The sequence below is a fragment of the Nomascus leucogenys genome, chromosome 8, assembly GCF_006542625.1.
Source record: "Nomascus leucogenys isolate Asia chromosome 8, Asia_NLE_v1, whole genome shotgun sequence".
Classification (NCBI taxonomy): Eukaryota; Metazoa; Chordata; class Mammalia; order Primates; family Hylobatidae; genus Nomascus; species Nomascus leucogenys.
This window is the reverse complement of record NC_044388.1, coordinates 104,973,435-104,990,266: the sequence shown is the minus strand read 5'-3', so window position 1 is coordinate 104,990,266 and position 16,832 is coordinate 104,973,435. Positions and strand designations below refer to the sequence as shown.

At 50.5% G+C, this 16,832-nt stretch overlaps 1 protein-coding gene and 1 pseudogene across 9 annotated transcripts in view; both read left to right on the top strand.

The window, feature by feature from the left end:
• Positions 1–16,832, top strand: part of KYAT1 (kynurenine aminotransferase 1) — a 30,207-nt gene that overhangs the window by 6,428 nt on the left and 6,947 nt on the right. For 4 of the 8 annotated variants that reach the window (XM_030817968.1, XM_003264221.4, XM_030817967.1 and 1 more), the window contains exons 2-3: positions 11,939–11,997; positions 14,534–14,681. In XM_030817968.1, the coding sequence (XP_030673828.1) occupies positions 11,945–11,997; positions 14,534–14,681 (201 nt within the window). In that variant the 5' untranslated portion in view covers positions 11,939–11,944. Of the gene's footprint in view, positions 1–9,694; positions 9,907–10,480; positions 10,661–11,938; positions 11,998–14,174; positions 14,682–16,832 lie in introns of those variants that run through there. The other 4 variants (XM_030817965.1, XM_030817964.1, XM_030817970.1 and 1 more) reach the window with 3 other exon arrangements.
• LOC105740221 lies at positions 16,069–16,668 on the top strand (annotated as a pseudogene). The gene has a single exon (XR_001116240.2). The product of XR_001116240.2 is annotated as a 40S ribosomal protein S18 pseudogene (transcript).

Here is a 16,832-nt window from a genome sequence, read left to right as displayed (position 1 = left end):
GGGAGGGAAAGTGGAGGCTGCCAAGCCTGGATTCCAGCCAGTTCCAAAGGCCAGGCTGAGGAGGCTTTGGACTTTGTCCAGCGTCACCACAGGCTTCTGGGCAGAGCTGGTCCAATGGGGGTTGGCGGACAGTGGCATAGCTGACATCAGCCCCTGTGTTATTGACATCAGCCCCTGGAATGCATCAGTGACGCATTCCACGGGCCCAGGGGTCATCCACTGCCTTCGGGTCAAGCAAATGGCCAGTAGCTGCCCAGGCTGATAGAGGTGTGTGTTGGAGGAGGGCATAGGCCACTGGCCCTCGGCCCCTGGCCTGGCAGCAGGGAGGCCTCAGATCTTAGATGCCTGAGAGCTACCCCAGAAGGGTCCTCGGCACAGCTATGGTCCCCACACCTGGTGGTGCTGGGCCTCCTCGGTGCTGCCAGATCACCTGAGCTGCCTCCATCGCAGCAGTTCTCCCACACATTTTTTTTTTTTTTTTTTTGAAGTGGAGTCTTGCTCCGTCACCTGGACAGCTGTCAAGCTGGAGTGCAGTGGCTCAATCTTGGCTCACTGCAACCTCTGCCTCCCAGGTTCAAGCGATTCTCCTGCCTCAGCCTCCCAAGTATCTGGGACTACAGGTGCCCACCACCACACCCAGCTAATTTTTGTATTTTTGTAGAGACGAGGTTTCGCCATGTTGGCCAGGCTGGTCCCGAACTCCTGACCTCAAGTGATCCGTCTGCCTTGGCCTCCCAAAGTGCTGGGATTACAGGTGTGAGCCACCACGCCATTGAGCCAAGGTCACACAGCTGCACTCCGGCCTGGGCAACACAGCAGGACTCCATCACAAAAACCAAAAAAAACAAAAACAAATTGAACATAAATGGAATAGTGGAAGAAATAGCTAGCTGTGGGGATGGCAACTCCGCAGCTGTTCACTGTTTGGGAAACTTGAGATCTGCATCCAGAGAAACTTCTTGAAGGCAAACTTATCAACCTAAATGAGGAAAGTGGTTCTAAAGAAAAAGATAATGACCCAGAGGAAATAACACCAGCAAAACTTCACATTAAAGGAACTCCCTGGGCTGAGCGCAGTGGCCCACGCCTGTAATCCCAGCACTTTGGGAGGCCAAGGTGGGCAGATCACTTGAGGTTGGGAGTTTGAGACCAGCCTGGCCAACATGGTGAAACCCCATCCCTACTAAAAATACAAAAATAAGTCAGGCATGGTGGTGCGTGCCTGTAATCCCAGCTACTCAGGAGGCTGAGGCAGGAGAATCGTTTGAACCTGGGAGGCAGAGATTGGAGTGAGCCGAGATCACGCCACTGCACTCCAGCCTGAGTGACAGAGCAAGACTCCATCTCAAAAAAAAAAAAAAAAAAAAAAAAATAGCTGAGCATGGTGGTTCGTGCTTATTGTCTCAGCAACTCAGGAGAATGAGGTGGGAGGATTTCCTGAGCCCAGTAGGTTGAGGCTGCAGTGAGCCGAGATCACACCACTGCACTCCATCCTTGGCAACAAACATAGAAGAAATGCTCATTCTATATCATAAATTAAACCACTGGAAGACTGCAGCACTCTTCAGTTCAGAATATTCTTTTTTTTTTTTTTTGGAACAAAGTTTCATTCTTGTTGCCCAGGCTGGAGCATAGTGGTGTGATGTCGGCTCACTGCAACCTCTGCCTCCTGGGTTCAGGCGATTCTCCCGTCTCAGCCTCCTGAGTAGCTGGGATTACAGGCACCTGCCACCACGCCTGGCTAATTTTTGTATATTTAATAGAGACGGGGTTTTACCATGTTGACCAGGCTGGTCTTGAACTTCTGACCTCAGATGATCCATCCGCCTCGGCTTCCCAAAGTGCTGGGGATACAGGTGTGAGCCACCATGCCCGGCCTCAAAATATTCTCTTTTTTTTGAGACGGAGATTTGCTCTGTCACCTGGGCTGGAGTGCTGTGGTGCGATCTCTGCTCACTGCAACCTACGCCTCCCAGGTTGAAGCGATTCTCCTGCCACAGCCTTCCATGCAACTGGGATTACAGGTGTGCATCACCACGCCTGGCTAATTTTTTGTATTTGTATTTAATTTTTTTTTCTTTTTGAGGTGGAGTCTCGCTCTGTGGAGTGCCGTGCCACTCACTGCAACCTCTGTCTCTCGGGTTCAAGCGGTTCTCCTGCCTCAGCCTCCCAAGTAGCTGGGATGGGATTACAGGCGCCTGCCACCACACCCAGCTAATTTTTTTGTAATTTTAGTAAAGATGGGATTTCACCATGTTGGCCAGCCTGGTCTCAAACTCCTGACCTCAAATGATCTGCCTGCCTTGGCCTCCCAAAGTGCTGGGATTACAGGCGTGAGCCATCGCGCCTGGCCCAAGCTATTCGTGATAAAATTTTTTCCTTGATAAACTTTTATAAAGAAAGAAAACATCTTAATTTTCAATGTTGCTAATATTAAATTACAGTGTACTAAGTTCTTAGTTTTTTTTTTCATTTTCTATACTTTTTTTTTTTTTTTAAATGACAGAGTCTCACTTTGTTGCCCAGGCTAGTCTCCAGTTCCTGGGCTCCAACGATCCTCCTGCCTTGGCCTCCCAAAGTCCTGGGACTACAGGCATGAGCCACCACACCTGGGCTACATTTTTTTTTTTTTTTTTTTTTTTTTTTTAAAAAACGGAGTCTCACTCTGTCACCCAGGCTGGAGTGCAGTAGTGCGATCCCGGCTCACGGGAACCTTTGCCTCCTGGGTTCAAGCAATTCTCCTGCCTCAGCCTCCCAAGTAGCTGGGATTACAGGCACATGCCACCAGGCCCGGCTAATTTTTGTTGTATTTTTAGTAGGGACGGGGTTTCCTCATGTTGGCCAGGCTGGTTTCGAACTCTTGACCTCAAGTGATCTGCCCGCCTCGGCCTCCCAAAGTACTAGGATTACGGGCCTGAGCCACCACGTCTGGCCAACATGATCTTTTTTTTTTTTTTTGGAGACGGAGTCTTGCTCTGTCGCCCAGGCTAGAGTGCAAACGGTGCGATCTTGGCTCACTGCACCCTCTGCCTCCCAGGTTCAAGCTGGTCTCCTGTCTCAGCCTCCCGAGTAGCCGGGATTACAGGTATGCGCCACCATGCCCAGCTACTTTTTGTATTTTATTAGAGACGGGCGTTCGCCATGTTGGCCAGGCTGGTCTCGAACTCCTGACCTCAGGTGATCCGCCCACCTCGGCCTCCCAAAGTGCTGGGATTAGAGGCATGAGCTACTGTGCCTGGCCTCAACATGGTCTTTTTTTTTTTTTTTTTTTGAGACGGAGTCTCGCTCTGTCGCCCAGGCTGGAGTGCAGTGGCGCAATCTCGGCTCACTGCAAGCTCCGCCTCCTGGGTTCACGCCATTCTCCTGCCTTAGCCTCTCCGAGTAGCTGGGACTACAGGTGCCCACCACCATGCCCGGCTAATTTTTTTTGTATTTTTAGTAGAGACGGGGTTTCACCGTGGTCTCGATCTCCTGACCTCGTGATCCGCCCACCTCGGCCTCCCAAAGTGCTGGGATTACAAGCATGAGCCACTGCGCCCGGCCCTTTTTTTTTTTTTTTTTGAGTCGGAGTCTCGCTCTGTCACCCAGGCTGGAGTGCAGTGGCACAATCTTGGCTCACTGTGCAAGCTCCACCTCCCAGGTTCACGCCATTCTCCTGCCTCAGCCTCCCGAGTAGCTGGGACTACAGGCGCATGCCACCACACCTGGCTAATTTTTTGTATTTTTAGTAGAGACAGGGTTTCACTGTGTTAGCCAGGATGGTCTCGATCTCCTGACCTCGTGATCCACCTGCCTCAGCCTCCCAAAGTGCTGGGATTACAGGCGTGAGCCACCGTGCCCGGCCAATTCAACATGGTTTTTTGTTTTGTTTTGTTTTGTTTTTTGAGATGTAGTTTCGCTCTTGTTGCCCAGGCTGCAGTGCAGTGGCACGATCTCAGCTCACTGCAACCTCCACCTCCCAGTTCAAGCGATTCTCCTGCCTCAGCCTCTGGAGTAGCTGGGACTACAGGTGTGTGCCACCATGCCCAGCTAATTTTTGTATTTTTTTTAGTAGAGACAGACTTTCACCATGTTGGCCAGGATGGTCTTGATCTCTTGACCTCGTGATCCACCCGCCTCAGCCTCCCAAAGTGCTGGGATTACAGGCGTGAGTCACCATGCTTGGCCAAGAGTAACTTTTTTTTTTTTTTTTTTTTTTTTTTTTTTTTTTTTTTGAGACAGAGTCTCGCTCTGTCGCCCAGGCTGGAGTGCAGTGGCGCCATCTCGGCCCACTGCAAGCTCCGCCTCCCGGGTTCACGCCATTCTCCTGCCTCAGCCTCCCGAGTAGCTGGGACTACAGCCGCCCGCCACCACGCCCGGCTAATTTTTTGTATTTTTAGTAGAGACGGGGTTTCACCGTTTTAGCCAGGCTGGTCTCGATCTCCTGACCTCGTGATCCACCCGCCTCGGCCTCCCAAAGTGCTGGGATTACAGGCGTGAGCCACCGCGCCCGGCCAAGAGTAACTTTTTAAGTATGCCAGAGCATTCCTCCAAAACATTCTTTTTCTTTCTTTTCTTTTTTTTTTTTTTTTTTTTTTTGAGATGGAGTCTCATTCTGTCACCCAGGCTGGAGTGCAACGCACAGTCTCAGCTCACTGCAGCCTCCAAGCAATTCCCTTGCCTCAGCCTCCCGAGTAGCTGGGATTACAGGTATGAGCCACCATGTCTGGCTAATTTTTGTGTTGTTAGTACAGACAGGATTTCACTGTGTTGGCCAGTCTGGTCTCAAACTCCTGACCTCAAGTGATCTGCCCACCTCAGCCTCCCAAAGTGCTGGAATTACAAGCGTGAGCCACTGGGCCTGGCCCAAAACATTCTTTTTCTTTTTTTGTTTTTTGAGATGGAGTTTCACTTTTGTTGCCCAGGCTGGAGTGCAATGGTGCAGAGGCTCACTGCAACCTCCACCTCCCGGGTTTAAGTGATTCTCCTGTCTCAGCTTCCCCAGTAGCTGGGATTACAGGTGCATGCCATCACGCCTGGCTAATTTTTGTAGTTTTAGTAGAGATGGGGTTTCATTGTATTGGTCAGGCTGGTCTCAGACTCCTGACCTCAGGTGATCTGCCCTCCTTGGCCTCCCAAAGTGCTGGGATTACAGGTGTGAGCCACCATGCCCGGCCTTTTTTTTGTTGGGTTTTTTTTGTTTTTTTTTTGATTCATGGTCTCACTCTGTTGCCCAGGCTGGAGTGCAGTGGAGCAATTTTGGCTCATTGCAACCTCTGCCTCCTGGGCTCAAGCGATTCTCGTGCCTCAGCCTCCTAAGTAGCTGGGACTACAGGTGCGTGCAACCTCACCCAGCTAATTTTTGTATTTTTGGTAGAGACGAGGTTTTGTCATGTTGGCCAGGCTGGTCTCAAACTCCTGACCTCAGGTGACCCGCCCACCTCGGCCTCCCAAAGTGCTAGGATTATAGGCGTGAGCCACCGCGCCCGGCCTTGGCCGTTTGTATATCTTTTTTGGAAACATTCAGATTTATGATTTGCAGATATTTCCTTCCATTCCATGGGCTGTCTTTTCATTTCCTTAATGGGTATCCTTGAAGCACAAAAGTTCTTAATTTTGATGAAGTCCAGTTTATTTTTTCTTTTGTTGTGTATGTTTTGGATGTTATGTCTGAGAACCCCAAGGTCACAGAGATTTACTCCTATGTTTTCTTCTAGTTTTATTGTTTTAGTTCATACATTTAGTTTTTTTTTTTTTTTTTTTTTTTTTTGAGATGGAGTCTCGCTCTGTCACCCAGGCTGGAGTGCAGTGGCGTGATCTTTGCTCACTGCAAGCTCCGCCTCCCGGGTTTACACCGTTCTCCTGCCTCAGCCTCCAGAGCGGCTGGGACTATAGGCGCCCTCCACCACGCCTGGCTAATTTTTTGTATTTTTAGTAGAGACGGAGTTTCACTGTGTTAGCCAGGATGGTCTCGATCTCCTGACCTTGTGATCTGCCCGCCTCGGCCTCCCAAAGTGCTGGGATTACAGGTGTGAGCCACCGCACCCAGTCCATACATTTAGTTATGTGATTCACTTTGAATTAATTTTTGTGTATGGGGCAGGGCATATGGTTCACGCATGTAATTTCAGCACTTTGGGAAGCTGAGTGAAGGGGTGGCCTGCCCCTCCACACCTGTGGGTATCTCGTCAGGTGGGACGAGAGACTGAGAAAAGAAGTAAGACACAGAGACAAAGTATAGAGACCACAGTGGGCCCAGGAGACCAGCACTCAGCATATCAAGGACCTGTACCGGCATCGGTTTCTGAGTTTCCTCACTTTTTATTGATTATCATTTTTATTATCTCAGCAAGAGGAATGCGGTAGGAGAGCAGGGTGATAATAAGGAGAAGGTCAGCAAAAAAACATGTGAGCAAAAGAATCTATGTCATAATTAAGTTCAAGGGGAGGTACTATGCCTGGATGTGCATGTAGGCCGGATTTATGTTTCTCTCTGCCCAAACATCTCAGCGGAGTAAAGAATAACATTGTAGCAGCATTGCTGCCAACGTGTCTCGCCTCCCGCCATAGGGCGGTTTTTTTCCTATCTCAGAATTGAACAAATGTATAATCGGGTTTTATACTGAGACATTCAGTTCCCAGGGGCAGGCAGGAGACAGTGGCCTTCCTCTATCTCAACTGCAAGAGGCTTTCCTCTTTTACTAATCCACCTCAGCACAGACCCTTTATGGGCATTGGGCTGGGGGACGGTCAGGTCTTTCTCATCCCACGAGGTCATATTTCAGACTATCACATGGGGAGAAACCTTGGACAATACCTGGCTTTCCAAGGCAGAGGTCCCTGCGGCTTTTCGCAGTTCATTGTGCCTCTGGTTTATTGAGACTAGAGAATGGCAATGACTTTTACCAAGCATACTGCTTGTAAACATTTTGTTAACAAGGCGTATCCTGCACAGCCCTAGATCCCTTAAACCTTGATTCCAGACAACACATGTTTTTGTGAGCTCAAAGTTGGGGCAAAGTGGCTGGGGCAAAGTTACAAATTAACAGCATCTCAGCAAAGCAATTGTTCAAGGTACAGGTCAAAATGGAATTTCTTATGTCTTCTCTTTCTACATAGACACAGTAACAGTCTGATCTCTCTTTCTTTTCCCTACACTGAGGAAGGAGGATCACTTGAAGTCAGGGGTTCAAGAACAGCCTGGGCTAGCCAGGCGTGGTGGCTCATGCCTGCAATCCTAGCACTGTGGGAGGCCATTGTGAGTAGAACAACTTCAGGCCAGGAGTTCAAGACCAGCCTGGCCAGTATAGCAAAACCCCATCTGTAATTAAAATACAAAATTAGCCAGGCTATAAGTACAGTGTGTACTTATAATCCCAGCTACTCAGGAGGCTGAGGCAGGAGAATCACTTGAACTCAGAAAGTCGAGGCTGCAGTGAGCTGAGAAGGCACCACTCCAGCCTGGGTAACAACGTGAGACCCTATCTCAAAAAAAAAAAAAAAAAAAAAAGAAAGAAAGAAAATAAAAAAATTATATTTGTGTATTCCGTGAGATAGAGGTCCAGATTCATTCTTTTCTTTTTTTTTTTGAGACAGAGTCTCGCTTTGTCTCCCAGGCTGGAGTGCAGTGGTGCGATCTTGGCTCACTGCAGCTTCCATCTCCTGAGCTGAAGCAATTCTCTGCCTCAGCCTCCTGAGTAGCTGGGAGTACAGGTGTCCACCACCATGCCTGGCTAATTTTTTGTATTTTTAGTAGAGACAGGGTTTCACCATCTTGGCCAGGCTGGTCTTGAACTCCTGACCTCGTGATCAACCTGCCTCGGCCTCCCAAAGTGCTGGGATTATAGGCATGAGCTGCCACGCCCGGCCCCAAATTCATTCATTTACATGTAGATATTTAGTTGTCCCAGAACCATTTGTTCATTTGTTGAAAATATTATTTCCCACCCACCACCCCCTTTTTTTTTGAGCCGGGGTCTTGCTCTGTTGCCCAGGCTGGTGTGCAGCGGCGCAATCTCAGCTCACTGCAACCTCTGCCTCCTGGGTTCCAACGATGTTCCTTCCTCAGCTTCCCGGGTAGCTGGGACTACAGGTACGTGCCACTGTGCCCGGCTAATTTTGTATTTTTCGTAGAAATGGGGTTTCACCATGTTGGCCAGGCTAGTATTGAACTCCTGACCTCAGGTGATCCATCCACCTCAGCCTCCCAAAGTGCTGGAATTACAGGCATGAGCCACCACACCCGGCCTCCCCACCTTTTTTTTTTGAGACAGAGTCTCATTTTGTCGCTTAGGCTGGAGTACAGTGGCACGATTTTGGCTCACTGCGACCTCTGCCTCCCAGGTTCAAGCGATTCTCCTGCCTCAGCCTCACAAGTAGCTGGGACTACAGTCATGTGCCACTATGCTCAGCTAATTTTTGTATTCTTATTAGAGATGGGGTTTCGCTGATCTCCAACTCCTGACCTCAAATGATCCTCCCACCTTGGCCTCCCAAAGTGTTGGTGGTACAGGCAAGAGCCCCACTCCCAATTTTTTTTTTTTTTTTTTTTTTTGAGACACAGTCTCGCTCTGTCATCCAGGCTGGAGTGCAGTGAGTGGCGCAATCTCGGCTCACTGCATCCTCCACCTCCCGAGTTCAGGTGATTCTTCTGCCTCAGCCTCCCAGTAATGGGGATTACAGGTGCACACCACCATGCCTGGCTAATTTTTCTATTTTTAGTAGAGATGAGGTTTTAGCATGTTGGCCAGGCTGGTCACAAACTTCTGACCTGAAGTGATCCACTTGCCTCAGCCTCCCACAGTGCTGGAATTACAGGCGTGAGCCACCATGTCTGACCCCCATTTGAGTTTCTTAGCATCTTATCAAATAGCAATTGTGAGAGTTTATTTCTGGACTGTCAGTTCTATTCAATTGACTTATATATCTCTCTTTAAGCCAGTATCACACTTTCTCGCTTCCTGTATGTTTGTATTAAGCTTCCAAATTGTGCAGTGTGATTTCTTCAATTTTTTTTCTTCTTTTTCAGGCATTTACTTTTTTTTTTTTTTTTTTTTTTTGAGACATATCTCCCTCTGTCACCCAGACTGGAGTGCAGTGGTGGGATCATGGCTCACTGTAGCCTTGACCTCTCCAGGATCAAGTGATTCTCCCACTTTAGCTTCCCCAGTAGCAGGGACTACAGGTGTGCACCATCATGCCTGGTCAATTTTTGTATTTTTGTAGAGATCGTGTTTCAGTATGTTGCCCAGGCTGGTCTCAAACTCCTGGGCTCAAGAGATCCTCCTGCTTTGGCCTCCCAAAGTGCTGAGTTTACAGGTGTGAGACATATTGCCCTGCTTGAATTTGTTGATTGCATCTCCATGGTGTTATTTAACATGTTCTTCTGTCCCTGTATTTTAGTCATTCAACAGTGTGATCTAATTTAGGACTGCTTTTACAGCAGGAATAATTTGCAGGTGGTGTGTGTGTTTCCAGAGTCAGAACATGTTTGGTTTATGCTCTTGGTGATATTCAGGGCTATCAGTGATCCTCTCCTGGATCATTTTTTAATTAGAGGTGATTTGTGTTTTGAAAGGGTCACTTGGGTTGCTGGAGGGTCTATTGTGTATGAGTAACAGGGTTCTTACAAGGACAGAGTTGGATAATCGTGCAACAGAGCACTTGGTGCTATTCCTGGCACGCAATGACCATATTGTTGTTGTTGTTATTGTTAGAGCTGTGTGTGGGGGACCCAAGTCCTGAGCTCAGAGGCATTTTCTGGCCAGGGCTGTCTCCTCCCTTCTCCTCTGCCTCTGGAAAATTCTGCAGTGCCCCAAAGCTCTGGGAGGCATGTTCAGGACTGCAGCAGCCATCTCTGTGCACCTGGTGGGGCCCCTTTGGGGAAGGAAGGCTGGAGCCCTACTCACTCAGTGCTTGCACCAGACTGTAAGTGCCCTAACCCCAATACTCTGCCACCTGCATGGCCTGGGGCTTCTGGGGCCTGGCTCGTTCCTGGCTTCAAAGCTGTGCGTGAGCCTTCTCTTTCAGGGAGCCCTCTTTAACTGCAGCCTGTATGTGGGCTTCTCCCTTGCCCCTGCTTCTCTAGTCTAGAACTTGTAGCTCTGCATCTGAATAGTTGGCTTGGGCGCTGTAGGGTGCTGCTTCCCATGATCCCCTGTGCGCATCCCAGAACCCAGTACATGGTAGAGGCTCAATAAATGTCAACTGAGCCAGGCGCGGTGGGGTTCTCGGGCCATGGGAGACCTGGCACTTACTCAAATGGTCCCCAAGGCCCCTCCAGGACAGGGGGGCCTGGTGTTGAGATTACTGTGGCTGCCACCCTGACCAGGTCCTTGCCAGCTTCTCCTCTGACCTTGGGCAGGTACCTGAGCTTCTTTGAGCCTCAGTGTCCTCATCTGTTAGATGGAGACTATTGTGGCACCTCTAGTGAGAGTGCAGTGGGAACTGAGCGAGGTGGAACTGAGCAAAATCCTGAGCCAGGGTTCACTGTTGGCCACAGCAGGCGGCTGAGAAGAATGTTGGATCCCTGGCTCCACGGCCCACCAGCCATCTGGGACTGGCAAACCCACAGGAACGGAAGGTTCCTCAGGGACCAAAAAGCCCATGCGAGGTCCCTGCTGCTGAAGGAATTCTGAAGACAGGAGGAGCCAAATTACTTATCCAGGGTCACCCAGCCAAGGCGGGTTAGGACCTGAGTTTGGTGGCTCTCAGGTCTGGCCAGTTTCTTTTTTTTGGTGGAGTCTTGCTCTCTCGGGTCAGGCAGGAGTGCAGTGGCATGATCTTGGCCCACTGCAATCTCCACCTCCCAGGTTCAAGTGATTCTCAGGCCTCAGCCTCCTGAGTAGCTGGGATTACAGGCATGTGTCACGACGCCCAGATAAGTTTTTGTTTTTTTTTTTTTCCCAGACTGAGTTTCGCTCTAATGCTCAGGCTAGAGTGCAGTGGTGTGCTCTCGCCTCATTGCAATGTCTGCCTCCCAGGTTCAAGTAATTCTTGTGCCTCAGCCTCCCGAGTAGCTGGGATTACAGGTGCGTGCTACCACGCCCAGCTAATTTTTGTATTTTTAGTAGAGATGGGGGTTTCACCATGTTGGCCAGACTGGTCTCGAACTCCTGACATCAGGTGATCTGCCCGCCTCAGCCTCCCAAAGTGCTGGGATTACAGGCATGAGCCACTGCACCCAGCCCCTGGCCAGTTTCTGCACACCAGTGGCTGAGGAGGGAGCTGGCCTGGGAGGAACACCAGGAGGGGAGGGGTGAGCCAGGAGCCAGGACCCTGGGACCCTCCGAGGACTGAATTAGTGCCTCCCTCAGAATTAGGACATGGCCTTGGGTCCAACAGGCCTAAGTCTGAGTGTGTGTGTTGTGTGGCCTTAAACACATCACTCCCTCTCCTGCACCCTCCAGCCTCTGTTTTCCACCTTCTGTTTTCTCGTTGATAAGATAGTCCTGGCCAGGTCATTCAGGGAATGAAATGGAAGTGCTTAGCAAGACCTCTGTAAGTGGAGGCTGCTGCTGTCACTGTTGCCATTATCCTCCCTCTCCGCTCCACCCACCTCCTGCTCCTCTTCTTTAACCCTCAGCCCTTCCTAAGTCAGACTTTATCCTGGCCAAGTCAGGGCTCTGTCTCAGGACACATGGAGCCAGGGCTGGTGGAAGTCTCCACTGGGCAGGCGCCAGGCAGCCCCTGCAGGTTGGGGAGGTGGAGGCTGCTGGAGTCGGGAGGAGCCAGGCGAGGGTGTTGGAGCATAACAGGCTTGGGAGGCAGGCAGAAACCTGCCCTTCTGCAAACTCTGATCTCTTCCCCCTCCTGGGAGCAGACAGGATGGCGCTGTGGCCTGAAAGCAGCCGTCCCTCTTGTGTGCAAGCCCAGAAAGCAGCCGTCCCTCTTGTGTGCAAGCCCAGACCGCTGCACCCAGACAGATTCCATCTCTGACCTTCCACTTGTTTGTCTCCAGCTCGCCATGGCCAAACAGCTGCAGGCCCGAAGGCTAGACGGGATCGACCACAACCCCTGGTGAGCCAGCTGGGCTGGGGAGGTGTGTGGGTGTCTCCTCGGGCATGGGTTGGCCATCCCTGGGTTTACAGCAACTCAGTAGTACCCCGGATGGTGGCGGTACACAGACTGCCAGATTCCAGCCATAGTTCAGGAGAGGCAGGGCCCCGAGGGAGCAGGCTTGGTTCAAATTTCAGCTTTCTCCTGCATGACTGTGGCACTAGGACAGGTGACATACCTGCTCTGAGCCTCATCTCCCCAGCTGCAAAATGAAGAATTATACCCACCTGGAGAGTGTTGGGGAGGAGAAAGTTAAATGCTGTCCAAAGCCATTCACCCAGGCACCAGGCTAAGGACTATCCAGGGATGACTCTCTCACTTGGTATAGAGTCAGATAAACTAAGATAAGTAAGATAAGCAAGTAAGATACAGTCAGCTCTTCACTAGACATTTGCAGAGGTTGATACTGTTTTCTTTTTTGACTTGTTTTATTTTCATTTTATTTTTGAGATGGAGTTTTGTTCTTGTCGCCCAGGCTGGAGTGCAGTGGCACGGTCTCGGCTCACTACAACCTATGCCACCTGGCATAGGTTCTCCTGCTTCAGCCTCCAAGTAGCTGGGATTACAGGCGTGCAACACAATGCCCAGCTAATTTTTTTTCTTTTTTTTTCTTCCCCCCCAAGACAGAATCTCACTCTGTCACCCAGGCTGGAGTGCAGTGGCATCATCTCGGCTCACTGCAACCGCCCCCTCACAGGTTCAAGCAATTCTCCTGCCTCAGCCTCCCAAGTAGCTGGGATTACGGGCATGCGCCACTATGCCCAGCTAATTTTTTTTTTTTTTGTATTTTTAGTAGAGATGGGATTTCACCATGTTTGCCAGGCTGGTCTCAAACTCCTGACCTCGTGATCCACCCGCCTTAGCCTCCCAAAGTACTGGGATTACAGGCATGAGCCACTGCGCCTGGCCCTAATTTTTATATTTTTAGAGAAGATAGGGTTTCACCATGTTGTCCAGGCTGGTCTCAAACTCCTGACCTCAAGGGATTCTGCCCGCCTTGGCCTTCCAAAGTGCTGGGGAATACAGGGGTGAGCCACCGGGCCCAGCCAAAAATGACACATTTTAGACATATTTATTGGTATGCAAATTCAACTCAGCCAGATCTTGACTCTGCTTCAAACTAGCCCCAAACCACATACCAGCTTCTTCATCCAGCTTCCCAGCCTTTCTCCCACCTGGAGAGGTGGCCACCAGGCAGGGCCAGAACAGAGGATTATGGGTCCAGAGATGATGTGTGCCTGGGCTGGTAGGGCCCTGTTCTGCCCAGAGTAGAGTCAAGAGCATAAAACTTTGCTTGAGATGGAAGTAGAAAGGCTGGCTGTGCCTTGTACTAGCTGGGAGGCTTCAGGCAAGTCAGTCCACTCCTTATCCCCACAGTGGTCCAGGAACAAGACGTGCCCCACAGGCCATTGTGAAGGTTATATGAGCAGAGCGTTTAACCGTGGTGTTGACGAATCCGAGGAGGAGTCATGCAATCTGTACAGGGGGTCTCAACTAGTATCTGGAAAGAATAGAGTAGGATAGGACAGGACAGAAAATACTGCAGTAGATTGCACCAAGAAGGATGAAGCTTCCATTCCATGTTTGTGCTCCACAGGGTTGATGATGCAAAGGTGATTTCTTGGCCGGTAGTGGTGGCTCACGCCTGTACTCCCAGCACTTTGGGAGGCCAAGGCGGGTGAACCACCTGAGGTCAGGAGTTCGAGACCAGCCTGGCCAACATAGCAAAACCCCGTCTATACTAAAAATACAAAAATTAGCTGGGTGTGGTGGTGGGAGCCTGTAATCCCAGCTACTCGGGAGGCTGAGGCATGAGAATCACTTGAACTCAGGAGGCGGAGGTTGCAGTGAGTTGAGATTGTGCCACTGCACTCCAGCCTAGGGGACAGAGCGAAACTCTGTCTCTCAAAAAAAAAAAAAAGATGATTTCTTCCTGTGGGTCATGGTGGAAGAACTTGGAAAGCCCCTGGGCTGATTCCTGTGATCAGCAAGTGCCTGACTGACCTAATCTCAATGCAGGGAACTAGCTGTGACACTCAGGCAGATCTTTAGGCCAGGACAGTTGCTGGTTGTCCAGTTTTTGTTTTTCTTCTGTGTGTGTTTTTTTTTGTTTTTTTTGTTTTTGTTTTTTAAAACAGAATCTCAGTCTTGTTATCCAGGCTGGAGTGCAATGGTGCGATCTCAGCTCACTTCAACCTCTGGTTCCTGGGTTCAACTGATTCTCCTGCCTCAGCCTTCCAAGTAGCTGGGATTACAGGCCCCCGCCACCATGCCTGACTAACTTTTGTATTTTTAGTGAAGACAGAGTTTCACCATGTTGCCCAGGCTGGTCTCAAACTCCTGACCTCAGGTGATCCGCCCACCTTGGCCTCCCAAAGTGCTGGGATTACAGGCGTGAGCCACCGCGCCCGGCCGGTTTTCCAGTTTTTCTAAACAGGCTGAAGTCCAGGTCACCATGGAAGGCTGGGCTGGTGCTGATTCTCCGTTTGTTACCCAGGGTGGAGTTTGTCAAACTGGCCAGTGAGCATGACGTCGTGAACTTGGGCCAGGGCTTCCCGGATTTCCCGCCCCCAGACTTTGCCGTGGAAGCCTTTCAGCACGCTGTCAGTGGAGACTTCATGCTCAACCAGTACACCAAGGCATTTGTGAGTCTCTCCATCTCTCCTGGAGGCACTGGGGGAGGAAGGGGGCAGGGATTTCTGGACATCAAGCCCACACAGGTGTCAGGCTTCAGGGGACAGAGCCAGAGGATTCTGTGTGACCATAGTTCGGTGTTTACTGAGCGTATCCTCTGTCCCAGAGCCTGTGCCTTGTGGTCTAGTGGGGATGGCAGACAAGAAGGCAGTAACGACAGGCAGTTGATACATGCTGTGATGGAGGAGGATGGGATACTGCGTGAGTAAGAAAGTGGAAATGAAACCTGGGGAGGGGGCTGGAGAGATGCACGAAGACTTCCTGGAGGAGGTGACACTTAAACCAAGTCCTGAAAGACGAGCTACTGATTGGATTACACAATAAATCCAAATGTTTTCCGGAAAGGACCACATAGTAAATATGTGACACTGCTTGGATTAGAACAGTGGTTCTTTTTTTCTTTTTCTTTTATGAGACAGGGTCTCGCTCTGTCATCCAGGCTGGAGTGCAGTGGTGCAATCATGGTCCACTGCAGCCTTGACCCTGCCAGGCCCAAGTGGTCCTCCCACCTCAGCCTCTGGAGTAACTGGGACTACGGGTGTCCATCACCATGCCCAACTAATTTTATTTATTTATTTTTGAGTCAGGGTCTCACTCTTGTCACCTAGGCTAGAGTGTAGTGACATGATCACGGCTCACTGCGGCCTCTACCTCGTGGGGCTCACATGATATGCCATTTCCTGGGACTCATGTGATCCTCCCACCTCAGCCTCTAGAGTTGCTGGGACAACAGGGGTATGTCACCTCGCCCAGCTAATTTTTTTTGTATTTTTTGTAGATACAGGGTCTCACCATGTTGCTCAGACTGGTCTCAAACTCCTGGGCTCAAGTGATCCTGCCACCTCGGCCTCCGAAAGTGCTGGGATTACAGGCGTGAGCCACTGAAACCTCATTCTGTTCATTCTGGTTTTTTTTGAGATGGAGTCTCTCTCTGACGCCAGGCTGGATTGCAGGGGCGCAATCTCGGTTCACCGCAACCTCTGCCTCCCAGGTTCAAGAGATTCTCCTGCCTCAGCCTCCCGAGTAGCTGAGACTATAGGGGTGCACCCCCATGCCCAGCTAATTTTTTTTTTGTTGTTGTTTTTAAGACAGTCGGCCGGGCACAGTGTCTCAAGCCTGTAATCCCAGCACTTTGGGAGGCGAGGCGGGCAGATCACAAGGTCAGGAGATCGAGACCATCCTGGCTAACACGGTGAAACCCCGTCTCTACTAAAAATAGAAAAAAAGTCAGCCGAGCGTGGTGGCAGGCGCGTGTAGTCCCAGCTACTTGGGAGTCTGAGGCAGGAGAATGGCGTGAACCCTGGAGGCGGAGCTTGCAGTGAGCCGAGATCGCACCACTGCACTCCAGCCTGGGCGGCAGAGTGAGACCCCATCTCAAAAAAAAAAAAGCTCTTCCACAGGAGGCCTACACGCCGCTGCTTGTGCTGCCGCCATGTCTCTAGTGATCCCTGAAAAGTTCTAGCATATTTTGCGAGTACTCAACACCAACATCGATGGGTGGCGGAAAATAGCCTTTGCCATCACTGCCATTAAGGGTGTGGGCCGAAGATATGCTCATGTGGTCTTGAGGAAAGCAGACACTGACCTCACCAAGAGGGCAGGAGAACTCACTGAGGATGAGGTGGAACGCGTGATCACCATTATGCAGAATCCACGCCAGTACAAGATCCCAGACTGGTTCTTGAACAGACAGAGGATGTAAAGGATGGAAAATATAGCCAGGTCCTAGCCAATGGTCTGGACAACAAGCTCCGTGAAGACCTGGAGCGACTGAAGAAGATTCGGGCCCATAGAGGGCTGCGTCACTTCTGGGGCCTTCGTGTCCGAGGCCAGCACACCAAGACCACTGGCCGCCGTGGCCACACTGTGGGTGTGTCCAAGAAGAAATAAGTCTGTAGGCCTTGTCTGTTAATAAATAGCTTATATACAAAAAAAAAAAAAAAAAAAAAAAAAGTCTCACACTGTCGCCCTGGCTGGAGTTTGGAGTGCAGCGGCACAATCTCGGCTCACTGCAACCTCCACCTCCACCTCCCCGGTTCAAGCCATTCTCCTGCCTCAGCCTCTTGAGTAGCTGGGATTACAGGCGCCCGCCACCACGCCCA